The 21,780-nt window shown below is 35.5% G+C and overlaps 2 protein-coding genes across 4 annotated transcripts in view; one reads left to right on the top strand and one right to left on the bottom strand.

Annotated features, from left to right (window-relative positions):
- The window catches only part of LOC114934935 (protein bric-a-brac 1), a 379,696-nt gene extending 365,427 nt beyond the window's left edge, over nucleotides 1-14,269 (top strand). For 2 of the 3 annotated variants that reach the window (XM_085485239.1, XM_085485240.1), the window contains exons 6-9: nucleotides 863-1,043; nucleotides 3,691-3,776; nucleotides 5,605-5,844; nucleotides 6,117-14,269. In XM_085485239.1, coding sequence (XP_085341365.1) covers nucleotides 863-1,043; nucleotides 3,691-3,776; nucleotides 5,605-5,844; nucleotides 6,117-6,646 — 1,037 coding nt within the window. In that variant the 3' untranslated portion in view covers nucleotides 6,647-14,269. The remainder of the gene's footprint in view (nucleotides 1-862; nucleotides 1,044-3,690; nucleotides 3,777-5,604; nucleotides 5,845-6,116) is intronic. The other variant, XM_085485241.1, reaches the window with a different exon arrangement.
- Nucleotides 11,176-20,174, bottom strand: NUCB1 (Nucleobindin 1). The gene is made up of 11 exons (XM_029307758.2): nucleotides 19,991-20,174; nucleotides 18,202-18,337; nucleotides 18,018-18,131; nucleotides 17,307-17,528; nucleotides 17,079-17,184; nucleotides 16,835-16,911; nucleotides 16,666-16,768; nucleotides 16,384-16,564; nucleotides 16,125-16,281; nucleotides 15,654-15,701; nucleotides 11,176-15,552 (listed from the first exon to the last, which is right to left on the bottom strand). The coding sequence occupies exons 2-11, from the start codon at nucleotides 18,331-18,333 to the stop codon at nucleotides 14,905-14,907; spliced, it is 1,788 nt and encodes a 595-aa protein (XP_029163591.1). The 5' UTR covers nucleotides 18,334-18,337; nucleotides 19,991-20,174; the 3' UTR covers nucleotides 11,176-14,904.
- Between the last annotated feature and the right edge of the window lie 1,606 nt (nucleotides 20,175-21,780).

Here is a 21,780-nt window from a genome sequence, read left to right on the forward strand (position 1 = left end):
TTTTTTCTTTTATTTTTTTCTGTTTGTTGACACGGTGTCTTATGTTGTGCAATAAAGGTTTCAAGTTACTCCGAACACAGTTAAACAAATTTTTTAATAACCTAGGATAATTGTAGGATATCCTATGAAGAAGACGAAGACGCGTGTGTTTTTTCAAATGAATTACCAGTCGTAGACGTGTCTTGCGATGCGCTTCCTGATTTTGATTTAATATGCATTTAAAGACACATGTACACACGATCCTGCATGTCTCGAGAGCCTCCACGACGCAATAATAATTACTTGTTCGTGTTAAGTAGCGTTAAGTACCATTTAACGTAACGCACGCGTTAACGCGCTCGTCTCGTTAAGCCGACGACTTTATAACGCCTCTGTAACGATTGTATATACGACAACGGTAATACAATCGATATTTGCGTTTTCCCGAGAAAGGCGTAATTCCTTCCTTCTATTTGCCTCGCCGCAACCTGCTCACCCACGTAACAACACACACCTGTCTTCCTTAAGCGCCGTTTTTCAGGTGACTTGACTCCGCCCACGGTTCGAGGTCTATAGACGTTAGGAGGATGCACCTGCGTGCATGCATCGGGACGATGCGCTTATCGATTCGGCTCGTTTAAAGATTATTGCACATTTGCGGAATCGCGAAACGACCCTCGTTTCTTCGATCGCGATCGTAGGCGGTTCTCCCGATAGACGATCGATTAATAAAAAAATCATGCAACAACGAGGATATTTATTCACCCACTGAACCTAAACCACCTTACCTATTCTCCATACTCTTCCCTTGGAACTGGTCGATCGCCCCCAACTAATAGCTGCTTTTCTGTGTTTTCTCTTTTCCACGGGGGGCGTTAACTAGCAGACAGCTACCAGTATCAACTCCAGTCCATGTGGCAAAAGTGCTGGAACACCAACCAGAGCCTGGTGCACAATCTGCGCTTTCGGGAACGCGGACCCCTCAAGTCCTGGCGGCCGGAGACCATGGCGGAGGCGATCTTCAGCGTCCTGAAGGAAGGACTCTCCCTCAGCCAGGCGGCAAGGTACGTTCGCCAAAGCCATGAATATTTATTTCACACGCACGCGGGTGTCCCGGTGAATCGCTGGATTTACAGTAGATTCCTGCTGTCATTTGGAGACGATTTTTCCTCGCCGAAAACGTCGAGGCATCAATAATTTTTAAATTATAAGCGAGTGAAAATAAAAGCTAGAATTTTTAGTTGCAAAGATACGATAGCAAAAATTGGGAACGTGTAAAAAATAACGTGGGAAACTTAATTATAATTATTATTTTTATTAATAAAATTTAAGAAAGTAAATATTGTAGGCCAACTAAACGAGCAAAATTAAATAAGATCTAAAGATTTATTAATAATTAAATAATTAAATTCTCATTCCGTTAGAGAAACAATATACAGCGTAAACGTTTCGACTGCACTACAGTCTTCTTCAATACATAAAAATCAAATATTAAAATACAAAGTTAAATATTAAAATACAAATATTTTTATTAATCCTCAGTTACCACTCATTTTTGGCCACCTTATTTTACCACGCATGGGTTAGAGTAACCCAGTCTATATTTTTGGACCTAAAGAAGCTATTTTAAAGTATTTTTTTTTTAATCGATACGCCAGACAGTAAGAAAAAAGAATATATCGGTACAAATGTCACCAGATTTCTACGACTCGAGAAAAAATGAAAAGTGATCTTCTAAAATCTCCAAAATGACACACGTTTAAATTTTTGATATGGGTTAACGTAACCCAGAGAGGTAACTGAGGGTTAATAATAATTAATATTTATTAATAATAATTATTAATATATAATTATATATAAGGTTGTGTGTGTTAAGTAATTGACCAAACTGACTACAAATGAATATCTTTATTTAAGCGACGTTTCGACCTTAAATTGGGCTCTTTTCCAGCTGCAAAAATACAAAGAAATATAAGAAATTTGTTATAAAATCTAATTATACATCAGTGAGTCGTTGGGACACCCTGTATTTTAATTGATTAAAACATATTTTCCGTTTAATAAAACGTTATAAACGCCTTTGATGTATTTGTGGGGGAGAATCGATTGCTAAGAATCGTCTGTTGAAAAAAAATTAGTACGAGAGAAACCCGAAGCGCGAGAGAGGGAAGGAAGGAAGAGGGCGGATATCGCGTGTAATATTAATGTTGATCGATATTTCATCGTATTAAAATCTTAAAAACCTCGAAACATTTTCAACGCGGTTCGTAAAAATTATTTATCTCATTTAATTGCACTTTTTCAGCAATATTGCATATATTAATACACTGACTGATACAAAACACGTTAATTTAAAAAATTATTGAAATGCCTCCAACGCGTATATTGCAAAAATAATTAATTTAGTTGCAATCATTTTCTGTATACGATGCACATACCATCCATCGCGCGTGCATGTGTGTGCGCGCGCGCGCGTGTGTAGCATGGAACCAATAATAAAATTAATAATAAACTCCGCGCAGTTGCGTAAAACTTCGGTGCGCGACATTTAATATTAATATCGAGTGATGAAATGCGTTAATATAAAAATTAAAAAGTTATTTTAAAAAATTGCTTATCCACCCAAGAGGAGGAAGCGAGTCTCGCCTCGTCGGCCGTGGGGGTAGCGTGTTCTTTGCGGCGTTTAATAAATAACACGCGAAAGATAAATATTTTATGCGAGTTTATTCCGCCGCGTTGTGTGTTTCCTCCGACGCGCCAACTCACGCAATGTACCGGGTAAATAGTTAAAATTGTTATATAAATGTCTTATGATGCGGCGCGTATACAATAGAGCTCGGGAGTTATTACGCAATGAAAAATTCCTGGAAATTACTGCATCAGGCATATCTTATCGCCGTGCCTGAATCATGCTGAATAATCGTCTCCGATCTACTACTACTACTACTACTACTGCTACTGCCTCAAAGCAGTCAGCCTGCTTTAAAATCATTTGCGCGCAGGCGTCGTAAAACCTGTATCACGTTTGCGTAACAACGACTCGACTCGGCCGTTAAAGGGATTTCTTTTAATTCGCGTACAAAGCGACTCAATAAAGCGCGACTTTACGAGTTCGCGAGCGATAATTTTTATGTTAATCGACTGGACGATCGATAATGCCTCCCTAATGCTCTGCGTCGCGATGCATAACTATGACGTTTTAGAAATTTCTTCGTCCGCGCGCGAACGCATCTGATTTTTCAGAACATTGGTAATTTTTTGGTAATATTCAAATGGGAGAGACAGCGAAATGTAATAAGAGTACAGGATAAAACTCTGCGAGTTTTATCACTTCTTACGAGGAGTTCTGCTGTATTATTTTGTTAAACGCACCATGTCATCGCTTGCATTTCCCTCGCGGTTGCATAATTTCGAGAGAGATTGCATAATTTCCATCGCCATGCATTCAAATACGTTTTGTTGAATCTTTTATACCATCGGTATGATAAAATTAATATAAATGAAAATAAAATGTGATAAAATGGAATAAACATAAAACGATATTAAAATACAATTATATAAGATAATGTATTATATATAAAATAAAATTTAAAATAGAATGAGCAATGTATGTCTCTCCTGCTGATAAAAAATACATATATATATAGCATAGATTGGGCGGGCAAAGCAAAAAAATTAAATTTTAATGCACGCTCCTTTCTCTCTTTTCAGAAAATACGACATCCCCTATCCGACGTTCGTTTTGTACGCGAATCGAGTGCACAACATGCTGGGTCCTAGCGCCGACGGTGGGGCAGGTGAGTGTTAGTTATTAATTTTCAGTGTCCTCTGAAAACGCCTTCGCTCCTCGGAGTTGGAATCTGTGATGCATTTCTCGATGACAAGACCGAGATTAATATTTAAATTAAATAGATATTCGACACGTCGGCGGATTATTATAACACCGAGGATCGGGACGTAAGTGGAACACTTTTATTCAGAGGATACAGATTTAGTACAAATTTTTACGGTTTTTTTTTTCGGGAAAATAAAATTATTGCATTAAATAAGATAAATACGAGGAAGCAATTTTTTTTATTAAAAAGGCATCTATCTACTTTCTCTCAAATGAAACATTTCGATAAATATTATTAAAATTATATTGTACACAGAGAGAATTTTCTCTTAGAATTTACTCTGAAAATCATGGTAATCGTGGGACAATATGGTATTGGAAGAATTTTATAAGAGTTTCTCTGATTAAATATTTACCGCAATAAAAAAATTAATATCTACCGTAATAACATATAAAATATGTTCGATTAATTTTATTATGTACGTAATAAAATTTACCATATACATATTAATATTTTTTATTGTGGTAAATATTTAATCAGAGAATCTCTTATAAAATTCTTCCAATATATCATATTGTCCCACGATTACCACGATTTTTTCAATGTAAATTCTAAGAGTAAATTCTCTTCGTGTATACAAAATTTTTTTAGATGTACGGAGATCGATTATTTATTGCAAGTCTTTGAATGTACGAATACAAGGGCTTAAAATTCTGTAACACTTTCGTTTCTCGTCCTTACAACCTTCTCGAGACCCTAGTTAAGCACGCAAAGGACTCGCTTAATGGACCACGACGGTGTAGCCAATTGTAAATAGTTAATAAGCGACGGCCGATCAGGGAAAGAATAGTCCAAAGACTCAGTTACGCTCGTAAAAGTCGTAATTACATCATGCAATTACATCGGCCCGACTAGTACTCGATGGTTTAGTTACGCATCTACTCGCTTCATTAACGCATGTTATATCCTGCGCAATATTATTACCCGATTCTATGGTTATATAAAGTATAATAAATTTTATTTATTATTTATATATAATTAACAATCGCAGTTGTAAAATTTTTCTTCACAATTATTTTCATTCCAAACTCGTATCCCTATTTTAATGCAGAATTTTGTGACGCGATGCACAATTTATTCATTAACCGATTCTATGGTTATAAATTATAAAATTTATTAATTATTTATATGTAAATAAAAATCACCATTTGTGAAATTTTTCTTCATAATTATATTCATTCTACAAATAAATATCCCTATTTAGTGCAGGACGCGAAGTTTATTCTTTCTCGCGGTTCCATGATTGTAAATTATAATAAAATTATTAATTATTTATGTATATAATTAATAAAATCACTGTTGTAAAATTTTTTCACAATTATTTTCATAGTAAATTTATATCTTTATTTAATGCAGGATTTTATGACGCGAAATTCATTCATTTATTTAAAATCAGAGTTCTTTTATAAACTGCGATTTTTTATTCTTTATTTTAGTTTAAGTCCTTCGGAGGTTTATCACGATTATTGAATTTTAAGCCTGTATTTGTATATTCCATATTAGAGACTTACAATAAAATGCAAAACGAGACATATAAAAAATTCTTTTATATATATATATATATATAAATCGTTTATTTTATTGCAAGTCTTTGACGTACCGCAATTGTCAAAATAAGTGCGAAAGAAAACAAAGTAACTATTGCGACTTCAGTAGAAGCGATTTGCGGTGAAACGTTATATTCTTCTTGTCCTTTTTTTCTCCAATCCTGTTTTCCCTCCACCTGTAGATTTGCGCCCGAAGGGAAGAGGAAGACCGCAGAGGATTCTGCTGGGCGTCTGGCCGGACGAGCACATTCGCGGTGTGATTCGCGCGGTGGTGTTCCGTGACGGGCACTCGCCTCATATCGTCAAAGAGGAGCCGACCGCGATGTACCCTACCCTGGCGAACTACGCGGCCTGCAACGGTCCGGAAGGCGCGGTCAGCCCGGGTGCGGCGGCCGCGGCCGCGGTTGCGGCAGTCGCCCAAGGTAATATATCGCATGCGATATTTTCTACATTTTTCATTTTACGAAAATTGATTTATCTTTAAATAAAATGAAGATAGAACGTTTTTTAGAATTTTTTTTTCATCTTTACAACTAGCAATTAAAAATCTGTAATTCTTGGAGTTACCTCAAGTCGAAGAAATTAATAAACAATATTTTATTTATTTTTAATATTTTATTTAGTACTTTTTATTGATTTATTTTTATATAAATAATTTTCTTTATTTTTAATAACGAATTCTTTTCCGACCTAGGTCTACGACATCAGATGTGCAGTATGGTAGCGGCGGCGCATTCGCAGCAGCACGACATGATGGCGACGAATTTGTCGACGAATCTGTCAACGAGCCTGTCCTCCAGTCTGTCGTCGAATTTGCAGGCAGCGATGCAGGCCAGCCAGCACCACAATAACAACAATACGAGCGGCAGTAACGCGACCGGCCTCGGCGGCAACAGCGGCATCGGCAACAACGGCAATTCCCCGTTGAATCTCGGTCTGGCGAGTCCGGGCTCGGGTGGACCACCCGAGAGCCCGATGGAGAGTCCCCTGGCGAGTCCGTTGGGCCCGCTGATGGATCCGGCGGGTCACATACCCAGCAGTGTCGAGGTCGGCATCGGCGTGAGCGGTATGACGTACAAGCCGGCGCGAAGCTTCGTCAGTCCGCGCCCGGAGACTCTCTTCCAGGAGGACATCGCCGACCTGGTGAAGAGTCCTCACGGTCTCAAGGACAAGGACAAGATCCCGGTGAAGCTCGAGCCGCTCACGGACTCGCGCTGCGAATAGTAAGCCATCGCCACGGTGACTGCGAGGAGTGGAAACGACGACGTCACCGCTGCAGGAGCATCGCCGGCCGAGGAAGGACGAGGAGCGTCGATGACACCTCAGAGGGACCTCTCTCTTTTCGAGACCGTTCATCACGGCCGAGGTCCGGTGATGCGGATCGGTAGGTGCTGAGAGTCATCTTGACGCTCCTCCTCGAGAAGAATCGAACTCCGACTTTGCGGCACTTGGCCTCCTCGCGCGCGGAAGAGAGTTTATAGTATATATATATATATATATATATATAGAATATATAAATTTTATATATATATATATATATTATAACGTATACGTGACTCTTGTGAACATTGTAACGCGAGCGCCGATGTATTGTGCATACGAGATATGTTAGAGGAATGTTAGAGAGAAAGAGGCTTACAATCAAAAAACAAAAAAAAATAACAGACACACACAGCGTGGACGAGATAAGGTAGAGAAGTTCTCGCCTGGCTTAGTTTTCGAGGAAGTATATGATTTAGCGATCGTGAATATTAGACGAAAATCGCTCAATCGATTCTTCTGCCGACAGAAAAGGGAAAAACCGAAAAAAAGAGAGAAAGAGAAAGAGTAAAATCTTCTTCTAGCGAAACGTACTATAGCTATTGGGTCGCCGGCGCCCCGCGAGCGCGCCGCCACCTTTTTCCAATCTAGATAGTCGTGTCATCGTCGTGTCGTACAGACTATGTACATGTAATAAAGGTAAAACCCACATGCTACACACGAGCGCATATATGGACATACATATACACTCACACACGAGAAACAGAGCGCGCCATACACAGGATACACACTCGAAAATTTATACCTACGCATATATGATAACTGTACTTTTAATGCCAAATGTATAATAACTCGTAAGGGGTCGCCTACTGCCGAATGATTGATTATTCGAAACAGGTCTCGAGACGAGAAAGTAAGCCGCCTCGAATAGAGCTATACACGTTGTACTATCGAGTCCTTACACAACATGTCATGGATCAGTTTGTGATATATCCTAATAATTCTTTAGGTATCACACAAAGATTTTAAATTATTTTAAGAAGCTAAAAATAAGATTTTTTTTCTTATTTTTAATATATATGTATATACATATATATATATATTATTAATATATCGCGAGAAAAATAGATTATATAGATATCGCGAAATTATTTTTTATTTTTGTAAATTATTCTGTGAACATAAATCATGTATGTATATATACATTCAACGGCAACAAAATTTAAGCACCCAGATAAAAACACATCCAATAACAATTATGTCGCAGGTAGATTATGTGCAAACGATTTCAGTTTGAATAATCATGTACGCCAAAAACGGCCACCAGTCCATGATTGTTATTGCTACTGCCATACATAATTTCGTTGTTATTGGACGTGTTTTTCTGGATACTTAAATTTTTGTCGATGAGTGTATATATATATATTAAATAGATCTGTCTTTTATATATCGCTTCAATAATGTAAATTTTTCTTTCTGCGTCGAACGTCTTAACATAAGTAAGCGGATGATAAATTTTGCTACGAATCTCTCCGAAACAGAAAATCTCAATTTTGTCCACGACGCTTTGTGCAAGAGTACTATCCTTTTTGACGCCAGGCAGTAAGCGACGTCACTGATCTAAGCTCGATAAGAGAGAATGTAAGGGAGATGTACAAAATTGACTATGACTGTCTACCAAGCAAGTAAAAAAAAACGAGCAAAAAGAAAAATTAGGGAGCGAAAGAAAGAGAGAAAGAGAGGAAGAACGAAAGAAGGAAAAACGTAAGACAAAGTATTTAGAAACGGTGAAAAACAAATTTAACGGCTTATAAAGCGAGCACACTCTAGGCCGAGATGATCGCTATAACGTTATTAAGTATAATGATTGCCTTCCTGCCATATTTGGGGTATGCCAAGTATAAAAATTATAAGGTTTAGGGATTAGGGAACGAGAAACTGTGGCTCGACACGACAGACCGTGTCGAAATTTCGGCGAGTTCGGCGACCACGAGTGTGTGCATCGTTGCGAGACTGCGAACCTGAATACGGGCCTGAATGCGAATATGAACTGTGAGGGTGAATGCGAGAGAGAAACGAACGAAAGAGAAGCGAGAATGAATTGAGACTAACTCACGTGCGTGTGCGTTCTTCTTTCGAAAGATCGTGCTATTTTTCAAAATTTTACACACGTCGCGCGTGATTTCGTGTCCTCGACAATCGATGAACGAGCCGTGCCGACCAGTTTGAAGTGAGGTAGTATTTTATTACACGCGCGAGTAAAAATTTATTAGAGGCTGGTCGCCTTTGCTAAATTCAATTAATTTGAAATTTTAAACTCGCGAGCTATATAGCCTTTCGAATGGTGCTGTAAATGTAAAGATCCTCATTTGATCACTATTTACCGTGAGTAAGAGGCAATTTTTATTGTAATATCAAACAAAATCGGGCAAAATTATGCGTGATTAAAATTCATTGGATCCTATAATTGATCGTCTATGCTAAATTCGGTTCATCTGCAATTTCAAATTGGATTATCGTAAAGTATCGTTTTTCGATGGTGCTAATATGAAAGTTTCATTAATATGACTATAAATGAATCAATAGTTTTTCGAGCAATTTAATTATAAATGTATTTATCGCAAAAAAACGGAATTTTCTGAAGGATTCTAATATCGGCACGCTAGTTCGGGAGAGAGAGAGAGAGAGTGTGTGTGTGTGTGTGTGTGTATGTGAAAAATGAGAGCAAGAGTGAGAGAAAGAGAGAGAAAGAGACTCCTTGTAAGTGTAAAAAATAAACAAAAAAAATTCGAAGTGGCCTTCGGTGAAAGGGAAAGATCATCGCTTTTCGCTTTTGCTCGTACGAGGCTTTTGGCGAAACAAGCCATCCGTGTTATCCGTTTGTCTGGGGAAACTTTTACGAAAGAGAGGATTAAAAAAAATCGCAGAAGGAAGAAAATTAATTCTCAGCGCCACGCTCATGCAGCCAGAATATTTCCGGTAAAGAGAGGAAGAGATGGAAGAAAGAGGGAAAAAAGGGATCGCGCGTTCGTAGCACGTATCGGCGATTAGAGAAACGAAACACATCGGTCAAGCCAAAAATAAAAAGAAAAATAAAAAAGTAACACGTTATTCTTGATACAAGCAATTTTTGTGCGAAAACGCGACGGTTTCGCGAAGCGACGTAGACGGCGAATTATTCTTAGTATACGCATTGCAATATTTCGATCGACCACGTTTTTCATTTTGGCGAGAAATTCGGAAAAAAGCGCGAATATTCTATTTACCATTTAAGCATAATGTGTTCAAACGTAAATTCGCGCGAGACGTGCGACGGCGAAAAAAAGGAAAAAAAAGATTACGCGAACGAAGAGTTAAAATTTACTAGAGAAACGCGCAAACTGAAACGCGAAAAATTGAGATGAAAGAGACGAAAAAGAACGAAAGAGAGAAAGAAAGAAAGAAAGAAAGAGCGAGAGAAAGAGGTCGCGAGAGCGTGGGGAAGAGAGAGAGCGAATGCGAAAGAGTTTAAAATTAAATATTGTATAAAAAGAAAAAAAGTAGTAAGTGCCTTCCAAAAAAATTAAGTGTCCCGTAGACCGTGACCACTTGACTAAGCGACGAGAAAAAAGTCATTCGAAATTCTGCTGAATGCAATATTCGTGAGATTACGTTTGTAGATACGCTGCGTGAGATTGACATCTCGTTTTCGTCAAATTAATATCTTCTACACGCTCACATCGATATATAAAAAAAAAAAAAAAAAAACAATTATCTTTAGTCTCGATTAAATCGAGAGAAAGAGAAAACAAAAGACTAAATTAGTAATTTTGAAAGAGAAATATCTCTATAATTCTCTGTAATTCATATTCTCTTTTTGTCCTTATTTCGTTTTAAATTAAGATAATATTTAATGTTTAATTATACTCTCGGTTAGATTTAATTTATATTCTATAAATGTAGAGAGAAAGCATTTCCTCTATCTTTCAAATTCAACATGTAATTGTGACATTTGCAATTCAATGTCCCAATTCGATGATCTTTTATCTCTTCAACATACAAATTTGTATCTTTCTTAATATGAAATTTTCGATAGTTCCTAAACTGTCCGTGAAAAGTTTTTTTTTAAATATTTTTAATTCAATAATTTTAGAGAAATAATTACGCGATGAGAGCGAAAAAAATGTATTCTGCGTAACGGATTCTTTTATGTCAAATACACGCAACGTGTCTACGAACTTATGTGTGCATGTTAGAATGAATGTCCGAAGCAACAAACTACCCGACAAAATTTGTGTTTTGGATCAATCCACACAGGTAATACCCTGAATGGCATATTCTCGAGATGTTTTCCTTTTTGGTTTCCCGGCAAATAAAGTCGACGTATACTTTAGATAGGAGGGAAGAGCGTATAAAAGAGGAGAAAAAAGATGAAGGTGGAACAGCTTACTGATAGAAACGGAGAACGGCTATTTCGAGAGGACCCTTTTGTTTCCACATTTTTGATATATACATATATGTATCTGTGAACAGATGAAAAAAAAAAGAATACTTATATTACATACCTAAGATGTAAGTGAACAAAAAAAAGCATCTAATACGCTATTATTGATATAGAACACAAAGTGAATATATATATGAGAAAAAAGTATATTATATATATATAAATATATATATATATATAAAAAATTGATATATTGACGCTGTAGGATTATACTGAGGTGTGTTTATTGCGCGAAAGAGATAGAAAGAAAGAGCGAGCGAAAGAGAGAGAGAGAGATGAAACGAGATATAGAGGCCGCGGTTCTTTTTTCCGAACGTCGTCGAGGACGAAACCAAAGTTCACGGGCAGAGTTTTGCGCTAAACACGAACTATAGGTTTGAAGGTTTTAGAATCGAGAAGGCAAAAGCTCGTAGAGTTTTTATCGGGTCGACAAAGAAAAAAAAAGGACGGACGTGCGTGACTCTGGCGCTACCTTAGAGAGCCAATTCAGTTTCTCAGCTCGCGGATATCCCGTTTATCGATGGACGCACTGATCAAATCTTCCGTTTCTGACAAATCGATCATTGTAATATCTTCAATTTTATAAATTTTCCAATATCTGTTTTACAAAAAAAAAAAAAGAGAGAGATACCGATTAGTTAGATTTTCAAGTAGCAAACTGATGTCATCAAACGTCAAAATGACGTGCGTTTGCTACCTGGATTTGACAAAATAATTCGAATTTTTCAATCGAATTTTATAAAAAAAAATGTGAAAAATGCGAAGGTCCAAAAAACTATCTCTCTCGCAAGAGCGACTATCGATATGCGGGTGGTCCAGGAGTTTCAGATCACACGCATGCAAAAACCGATCGGCGAGAGCTTTCGTTCCATGCACGCGTGCAATCTTTCCTTTGATCGTCGTTATTGCCGCGGTATCGAGTAGTGAGAGGAAAAAAAAGCTGCGAGAGAAAGAGAAAGAGAGAGAGAGCGAATTGAACAGCGACAGCCGACTATAAACAGAGTATAAGTAGTCTCCGTACACACGATTTACGACTAGTTTACAGAAACGCGCGGTCAACGACGGCCGTTTTCCCATCGTGGAAGAGTTCAGGTTGACGTAAGATAATCGCGCCGAATTATTTGAATTTAAACAAAGGGAAGGCGCGATTTTACGACGAGATGACGCGTCGTCGGGACCGCGCGAAGAATACGCCGCGTTTCCGTTTCTCTACCATAGTTAAACGTTTAAAGGAAACCAACTTAGATGTGGCATCTTTCAGTTTTTTTCTTTTTCGCGAGAGCTATTAGTCGAGCGATAGGATTCTCGCACACTTTCCAGAAACCCGGTTATTTAATCGCACACATGAGTCCGAGTAAACACATACATAATGTAAACAAAGAGAGAAAGACATACGGACACACACATGGTACATCTATACATACACTCTTCAAGAAGCCGAGAGAATGAGAAGGGACACACGAGATTGTTTGTCTTAATTGTAAATAGAGAGGAGAGCAGCATGTACGGCAAGGTTTCATCGTTATCATCGTATAACGTGTAACATATTTATTTCTCGCGAGGTTCTCGTTGAGAACTTCCCTTTTTAAGTGTAGCCTAAGATCCGGATTTTATTTCGATCCCTCCTCCGCTCGTCAGAGACGCGGAGCGAACCGCGAAAAGGGCGCTTCCGAAAGGAGATATTCCTCCTTTCCGAACATGTTTTTCACAAACAAAAATATGCCTAAATCGTCGGTGAACTCTCGCGTCTCTCTTAGGCATTGCCTCGATTTATTGTGGAAATAAAAACGTGCGATGTCCGCGAGACACTATATTGAAATACTCGTTAAAGAGTCGAATAATTATATTTCAATCAAATTTTTTTTTTTTTTTACTAATTTTCTGAACAAGACTACCTTCTTACTATCGTCAACTTCTTTTAGATCTACAGATCGCACGTTTTGCCAATATTCCGCTTTTAATCCGCAAAACGTTATCTTTTTAATATATTTAGACGATATATAAATACGAGAAACTTTTGTTAGAAGTATTTAAGAGTTTAAGTTTATGGTTAATTTAAAAATTAATTAGAAATACCAAGAAAAATCTCTAATAAATCGTATTTATAATTATAATTAAGAAATTTATATAAAATGATGAATTTCTCTAATGTAAATATCATAATTACGAATTTAAAAATTTACATTGGAAGGAACGTATCTTTAGTTAAAGGATTATTACGTTATGTTGAGATGTAGGAAATTTATGATTTCTCGTATAATATATATCGTATAAACTATATATATTGAAAGTAATAGTCCCCTCGACACATGATTTAATCGAGACAGTGCCGACGAAAACGGTATTATCGATTATAAGCGCGCTCGTTGCACTCGTCGTGTGCGACGACGACGGCGAACGGCAATATTTTATAGAGTTACTATCGTTTTATTTTCCGCCTTTAAGAGAAATGAGAACAGGAGCACACACACACGCAAGTATTTCTTTTTCAGTAGGTAGCCCAATTTGTTGGATAAGTCGCCCGTACCGATATAGATTATATCGATGAATAAAATGTCGGTATAGATTATATCGACAACGCGTGATAACGCGCGCGAGATGTAGCCGTGACGACGACTCGTGAAACGACGTTCGTTCCCGATTTACTAAAAAAAAGAAAAATTAAAAAAAAAATAAAAAAAGAACAAAACGCGCGAAGACGCGTTGCTTCGCGCGCCGTTTGCTTTAGTCACGGACGCAGAAACGCAGAGAATCGTTCGCCCATTATTAAACGCGTTTTCCCACCATCATCTTCTCCTGCTCCCAGCCCTCAGATCCCCATTTTTCCCCTTCAGAGTCCGGCCCCCGAGTTCCACTTTTATTTATTACCGATTAGCTCGTAAGATGACGTTCTACCGCGAGGTATGCTATACTTATAAATACACCCTATATATAGTGGAGTAAGCAAGTTACATTACCTACCTACCTACCTATCCGCGCGCTTGACGGGTGGAACAAACAGATGAATCACGCAATCATACATTTAAGTTGCTACTTGGCACGTATACCTAAGTAATATACTAACATAAACAGTATGCAATAACAAATAAATATGAGAAATAAAATATGTGTTTCTTTCTGTGCATGTCCTCTCAAAAATCGTCCCTTCTCTATCCTTTGTCTTAATTTCTCGATACTCAATTTTTCGATGAAATGTTAAGCGCAAACATTCCAAGAAACTTTATTTTTATTAAATTAACGAAACGATGTAACTATTGACTGGCTTTCGAAAGATAATTGTGGAATTCCGATAAATAATGCTTTTTCGGAAAACATTTATTCAAGCGGTTAAGACATCTATACAATATAAATAGCTCTAATCTTTTTCGAGTATTAAATAAAGAAACAATTCTGTAAAAATAATGAAAAATTTTTGTTGAACGAATTCGATAGCCTACTTAATATATACATATGTATATGTGTATATATATATATATGCATATGTGTATATTTAAAAAATATATATATATATTTTTTTTTTTAAATAAAATTGTAATTTTTTGTAAAATATACTATCTACAATATTTGCACTTTTTAAAAATTGCAAACATGCAATTTTTTAACAAAATTTAATATAATCCCTTTAAATTGGAAACCATCGAGCTATCCAATAATTTTATCGATTCACAATTTAAAAAGAAACTAACTAAAAAAACACTTTCATCAATTATCGATATCAATTTCGCATTATTTAAATCTTTTATATTTTTGGTATATTGTTCTGATTAATTTGTTGTTCAGCGGACTTTGGATTCTGTGGAAGATTGTGGCTGGGTTGTGCACCTCCTTGATTGTTCGTCGGAGCATTACCCTGAGTATTCTGTGGCACTTGATTTTGTGTTTGTTGTTGCGTTTGCTGTTGAGCCTGTTGAGGCTGGCCTTGAGATTGTTGTTGGACTTGCTGAGGCTGACCCTGGAATTGTTGCTGAGTCTGTTGAGGCTGGCCTTGGAATTGTTTCTGAGCCTGTTGAGGCTGGCCTTGGAATTGTTGCTGAGCCTGTTGAGGCTGGCCCTGGAATTGTTGCTGTGCTTGCTGTGGCTGATGCTGTGGCTGATGCTGTGGCTGATGCTGTGGCTGATACTGTGGCTGAGCTTGGAAATGTTGCTGTGGCACTGGCACTTGATACTGTGGCTGCTGCGCTGGGTATTGATGTTGCTGTGAAATCTGATCGGGATAATGTTGCTGTGGCGGAGGCTGATAGAATTGTTGCTGCGGCACTTGTCCCTGGTGTTCTGATGACATATGGCCGACTATCGGTTGTTGCGGCGGTATTTGTCCTGGATATTGTTGCTGCGACGGATGTATCTGTTGCGGATGATACTGCTGTTGCTGATATTGCGGTGGAAACTGCGAAATATAACAAGAAAAGCGTTAGAAAAAGATGGTTACTATAGTTTAATAAAAGATTCGAAGTTTTGTAAATACTTCACGATTTCGTGACTATTTACCTGCTCGTGTTGAAGAGGTAGTTGTGCAGTATCAGAGGGTGGTGGTAACTAACAACAACAACAAAAGTGCACAAGCGAGGTTAATTACTCTAATCACTACGAATGACTTGTCTCTTAGTCGAAACGAAATAACGACTATGCACGTTTATTAAAATCAGCAAATCGTCAAATGTGCTATAATTATAGCCGCGCGAAATTGCGACTAATAAAAGGATCTACAAATCAATAAATAAGCGTACATTTTCTATTTTTACCTCGAACATGCTGTCGAAGAAGTATATACGAAGCAACAAACAAAATTACTTAGATTGCGTTCAAATCTATTTAAAATATCAAAAATAAAATTCACTCGATATATGTGAGGATATTTAATCCTGTAATAGTTACTGGTACACGCAATTGGATCCGTAGCTTTTCTACTTTTTTTAAAATGCATACACTTAGGATTATATATGATAGCTAAACGCTTACCATTCCTTTGGCAATTAGGTCTTGAATCTCTTTCTGCCTGCGTTGTTGGAAAGTTTCGTATTCTTCCTGAGAGAACATCTGTTGCTCATCCAATCCTTGCCATCCTTCGTCTTGTTGGAAATCGGGTTTCCTCGTCTGTTCTAAAAACTCCTGATAACTGTAATAAGCAAAAAAGTGAATAGTCCATTACCTGCGATTCTGCTAATCAATTAATGTAAAGAATTCTTAATGTGCAAAATTTAATGAATTATTGGAGTACCTTATCAGACCGTCGTGATTAAGATCAGCTTCTTTAAACACGTGTTCTCTCATTCTTTCCATTTCTTCACGTCTTTCATAGATATCGTCTTCTGGAGCGCCTTCAGAGTAAAGTTTATCTAATTCCTTCAAGAATAGAGCCTTCACTTCATCTTGATCCCAGAAACCATTACCATCTAGATCTAAATCAATATAAAAATGTATGTGTATACATAATCTTTTTTTAACATGACGAAATAACAATATATCTCATAATACTATTAATAACGATAATATATCGTACCATGAAGATAAAAGAACGTTTTGGGATTAAAGTCTTGATTCTCCATATGATCTTGCTTCTCCCATACTTCTTCCAGTTGTTGCTTGCTCCCAGGGTGATGTAACTGCAAATTCATATCACTTAATAGGGAAGAAAGTAAAAGAAAGCTTGTATCTCTTTTCCAACTTACTGGTTTGTGATCTTTGTGTTTCTTTTTCATCGCTTCCAGCTCCTCTTCGTATTTCTTCCTCTCTTCTTCCTTCATAGCTTTTAAGAATAAAAAATGTTAATTCGAAAAGTATCTCCTAAATAATGATTATTTTAATTATTTATTAATTTACAATTTTTGATAATTATTATTAGTTTAATTATTTATTATTAAACTAATTAAAATAAATTAATAAATAATTAAGTCGAAAAGTTACGTTCTGTACCAGTATTACCCTTCATCTTTTGCTCTTCCTCATATTTCTTTATCATCTCATATTCTTTGAACTGCTGGCGTCTTCGTTTATCAGCATCTGCTAAATCTTTCGTAGTCTGTAATATTAAAGTAATGAGACATACTTTTATTAATCTATAATATATAATTAATCTATAATATAATAATTCTTGCGCGTAAGAATTCTTTATTTTACATATAAAAATACAAAAATCCCTACCTTGGCAATCAATTTTTTCAAATCGTCTATCTCGAACGTATGCGAGTTGGAGTGATCCAAATGTTCCGCTATCTTCAAATGATCCAGATCCAGACCATTTATCAGATTATGCTCTTTGGTGGCGAGATGCCTCAATCTCTCCAATTCCTCTCGTTTCAATTCGTCCAGTTTCGTCCTAATTTTGTGATCCACGAATTGCAGTTCGTGCGCTATATTTCCCGTCTGCGTACAAAAATTATTTAAATTATTCACAAGTCTGAAGTATAAATCTCTGAAAATATTTCAACTCTTCAATCGTCGTGTCATAAATCTCGATCTATTCATTTCTCTTACTATTATTTGATATTCTAAACTTTTTTTATTAAAAAAAAAAAAAATTAGTATATTATTTTTTATTTAAAAAAACTAGTATATTGATTATTAAGTGTGGATAAATCTTTTTTCTTTTTTATTATATTTCTTCTGCGACGCCATGTTCTTTACTACACTTTTAACATATTTTTATTCATCATAAAATAACTTAGCACTTTCATAATACATACATATTAAAAATTAATATAATTCGTTTACTCTTATTATATTTTCACTCAATTTCGTATTTACATAATTCGTTTACTCTTATTATATTTTCACTCAATTAAATGTCTCCGCTTATGGAAGATAATAACGGAAAACTCAAAATATATCCTTTTAATTTATAATAATACTTACACGTATGTCGTCTTCATTTGCCTTTTCTAATTTTGCGCGAAAGTCCGCGTCGCTTTCCAGAGCCTGCACCACTTCCTTCAAATACCTCTGATATTCGAACTGATATTCGTTTCCCTAAAAGAGCGTTTCAATGTCACAGAAGAAGTTAGAGAGATCAATAAGAACCATTTCAAAAATAACTCACCACATCTTCCATGTCATCGACCTCGTTCTCCTTGTCCTTGTGATCCCCATCCTTCTTTTCCTGTGTGATGGGCGGTGCGACCGACGATTGTATTATTAAAGCTACTAAAAACAGTGGCAAGAGGTACTGCATTTTTCTGGAACAATGTGAAAAAAAGTACGGATGATAAGGAATAATAGAAAAATATTTTTCGACTTAAAAAACAAAACGTTAGACATAACTTATTGTTAGCTATTTAAATGTCATATTTTACTTCGTCTAATCAATTCCCAGATAGCACCATGTCTAAAATGCACGCATAAGTCATCATTAAGAAATCTTTAAGACATCTTTAAGAAATCTTATGATATGATATCCCAAAGACACCTTGAAAACATCTTAAAAATGTCTTATGGGTGCATTTTGGACATGGTGCTATCTGGGTTCCTCTTATCTTTTAATAAAGATTGACAAACGATGATTACGATATGTCTTATACTGGATAAGAAAAATTAGGAAAAAAATGATGGAATTTTCCTTATTTCTCGTATGGCAAGATTCAAATCAGGCCACATGTATTTACAAACAAATTGTATCATGTATGCAATATCGAGTTTTTAAAAAAACTAGTAAAAATCGAAAAAGTAAAAACCACGAAATATTATAACTATGTTATATAAGTTCATTAAACACACACAAATGAATAATTAGCTCACAATTTTTAAATAAATTTTTTTTTCAAAATCAAAACGCGTTTAGAAAACTCATTTAAGTCAATGTATAAATAAAGTCAATTTTGAAATTGTACAAGCAGATAAAATAACATATTAAACTTATAAATTATAAAACTAATAAATTGTTATGAAATTATAATTTATTATGAATGTGCATTATAAATATTTTTATTAAATTATAGATATTAATTATGAATGTAATGATAATACCTATACTCATTAAAATAATACATATGAGGTATATGACATATTCAAACGGCAAATAAATAATAGGCACAAGAATAAGAATAAGAAAGTCGAGAAAACTAATATTGTAAGAGAATATATTAAATTTAAGAGAAATGAGAATAAAAGATAAGGAGTTATCTTTTCCTTCTTACAATAAACACATGTTTGCAATATAAGTATATTTTACGTCATACATGAGAAATAGTAATGAAAAATATATATGAAGCATTTATATTTATATTTGATATACAAATATGTATGTTTATAAAATATTATCATTTGTATACATGCAGAAATTTAAATACATTTATATCGTATTTTTTAACTTTTTTATATGTTTATTATTATGTCCTATTTTTTTACTACGTCCCCTAGTTTTTATTAACTATGTCTTCAGTTGAGCATATTTTTAACATATTTTTAGCATATTTTTTTCATTACAAATGTGTACTGTGTGCAAAGTATTGAACGGTTCTTCTACTCTCCACATATTTTCGCTTATTCAGTCGACGAAATTTTTTATTGCAACATCTCGGTTCACTCCGCATATGTGTCAAGAGAGGACAGAGCTGCACATCTCGCAGACACGTACATACAAAATGAATTGAAAAACATGATAAAAGTGTGCAAACAGAACACAGAGGCACATTACGTGATCAAGGCTGCGAACGAACGATCGTGCGAAAAATCCTTCGTGAAAGGAACGCAGTGAAAGTCTCTACGTCAGAGAATCGCGGGGATTAACCAGGGACAGTACGAGATTTCCCGAGGGCGATAATCGTGTTAAATAACCTCTATCTGGTCATGCAGGTTAGAAGCAAATTGGAGGAGACTTGATGAAGACTTACATCGTAACGTAATTATGTAAATGATGTCAGGCTGTTTGCGGATCACCAGATGCCAGTCAAAAAGCGAAAACAGACTGTCGAACGCGACGTATAAATGCGCACGAACCGATCGCAAACACGGTCAAACAGCACCTGCCAGAATTGTCAGCACTTGCTGACGACACAGCCGAAGAAGCGGGAGAGAATGCAGCCAGCGCCTTCGTACATATATATCGTGAATAGACACGTGTGTACCATCACGTGTTACATTATGGAATCGCGACGAGTCACGTGTCGCGTACGCTAGATGGTGTGATAGATGTCTCATTCACGCTCAGCTTGACATATATCAGCTGATCGCTCGCGCGCGTGCACTACAGGATACAATTCAATATCGAAGAATATTTTCCATAGCAAAATTGAAGTTTTATAATTAAGAATTATAAATGTATCAGCTTCTTTCTCTATTAATCAAAAATATATTTTTTTTCTTTTCTATATATTAAATATTAATAAAAATTAAAAATTTTAATTAAAAATAAATTATTTAGAGCTACGTAATTTTCAAGATAATTATAAAGTCTCGTAATATGGATAAAGTAAATGTGTTTTTAAAATACATAAATTAAGTATACATAAATTTAAAAATACATTTACTTTTTCCACATTACAAGACTTTATTTATACATGAATCAAAAATATAAAATAGTTTCTCTGTATATTAAATATTATTAATAAGATTAAAATTTATTATCTCGTAATATGAAAAGTAAACGTAACTTTTTAAATTTATACATAAATTTAGTCTTGTGTATTTTAAATAGTTTTAAAAATAAAATAAAGTTAAAACAAGTTAAAAATAAAATAAAGTCTCGTAATATGAAAAAAGTAAATGTGTTTTTAAATTATGCATACATTTAAAAATACAATTTATTTTTTCCATCTTACGAGACTATTTATACATGAACCATAGTACGAGATTGTTTATACGCGAATAAAAAATACAGAATGTTTTCTCTGTATTTTCTCTGTATTAAATATTAATGAGATTAAAATTTATGAAAAATAAATTATTTAGAGAGCTGCATATTTTTCAAGATGATTATGTCTCGTAATATGGAAAGTAAACGTAACTTTATAAATTTATACATAAATCTAGCCTTGTGTATTTCAAGTAAGTTTATACTTAGCTTTTAATAATATATAAGTGAAAGAGTAATGAATGAATAATTCCATGTGATTATGTCATAAAGAAATTAATATAAAGATTGAAAATTGATTAGAATTGAAATGAGAAGCTAAGTATAGTTTAAGAAATTCTAAAGAAATTACGCATCGCGTAAACTTATCGAGTGCCGCATAACACAGATAATTACGTCTGTTTCAATTCACAGCTTGATTGTTATATTGGCCGACTGCCAGACAGTTGCGAACGTGCAAATCGTACAAATAAACCTATTGACAATCTGATGACTATCTTTTCTTACCGCAGTGAGATCTAATTTCAAAAGACATAATTTACAAAATAAATAATCACATGAAAAACTGTATATAATTTAAAAAATATACCATTAATAAATAACATTAATTTTCTGCGAGTAGAAGGAGAATCTCCGATTAGAATCTCGACGGTGCCACAATTCATTACGCTATACAAGTATAATTAATTACGGACGAAACAGACGAAATTTTTTTCTCTCGGTCTCAAAGAAACGCAGGCAATAATTAACGCAACGTTATAAGGTGGACCATAAAATTCGTGATCGAGCCGGCCGAATCGGAGAAAAAAAGTCTGCGGGCGCGACGCGCTA

Source organism: Nylanderia fulva, unplaced genomic scaffold (genome assembly GCF_048542155.1).
Source record: "Nylanderia fulva isolate GAGA-0341 unplaced genomic scaffold, ASM4854215v1 Scaffold35, whole genome shotgun sequence".
Lineage (NCBI taxonomy): Eukaryota > Metazoa > Arthropoda > Insecta > Hymenoptera > Formicidae > Nylanderia > Nylanderia fulva.

Coding starts and splice junctions, on each gene's coding strand:
- NUCB1 (XM_029307758.2), bottom strand. CDS start 18,333: ATGCAGTACCTCTTGCCACTGTTTTTAGTAGCTTTAATAATACAATCG. Junction 18,132..18,201: donor TCGATGACATGGAAGATGTG/GTGAGTTATTTT, acceptor ACGCTCTTTTAG/GGAAACGAATATCAGTTCGA. Junction 16,565..16,665: donor AACGTTCTTTTATCTTCATG/GTACGATATATT, acceptor ATATTGATTTAG/ATCTAGATGGTAATGGTTTC.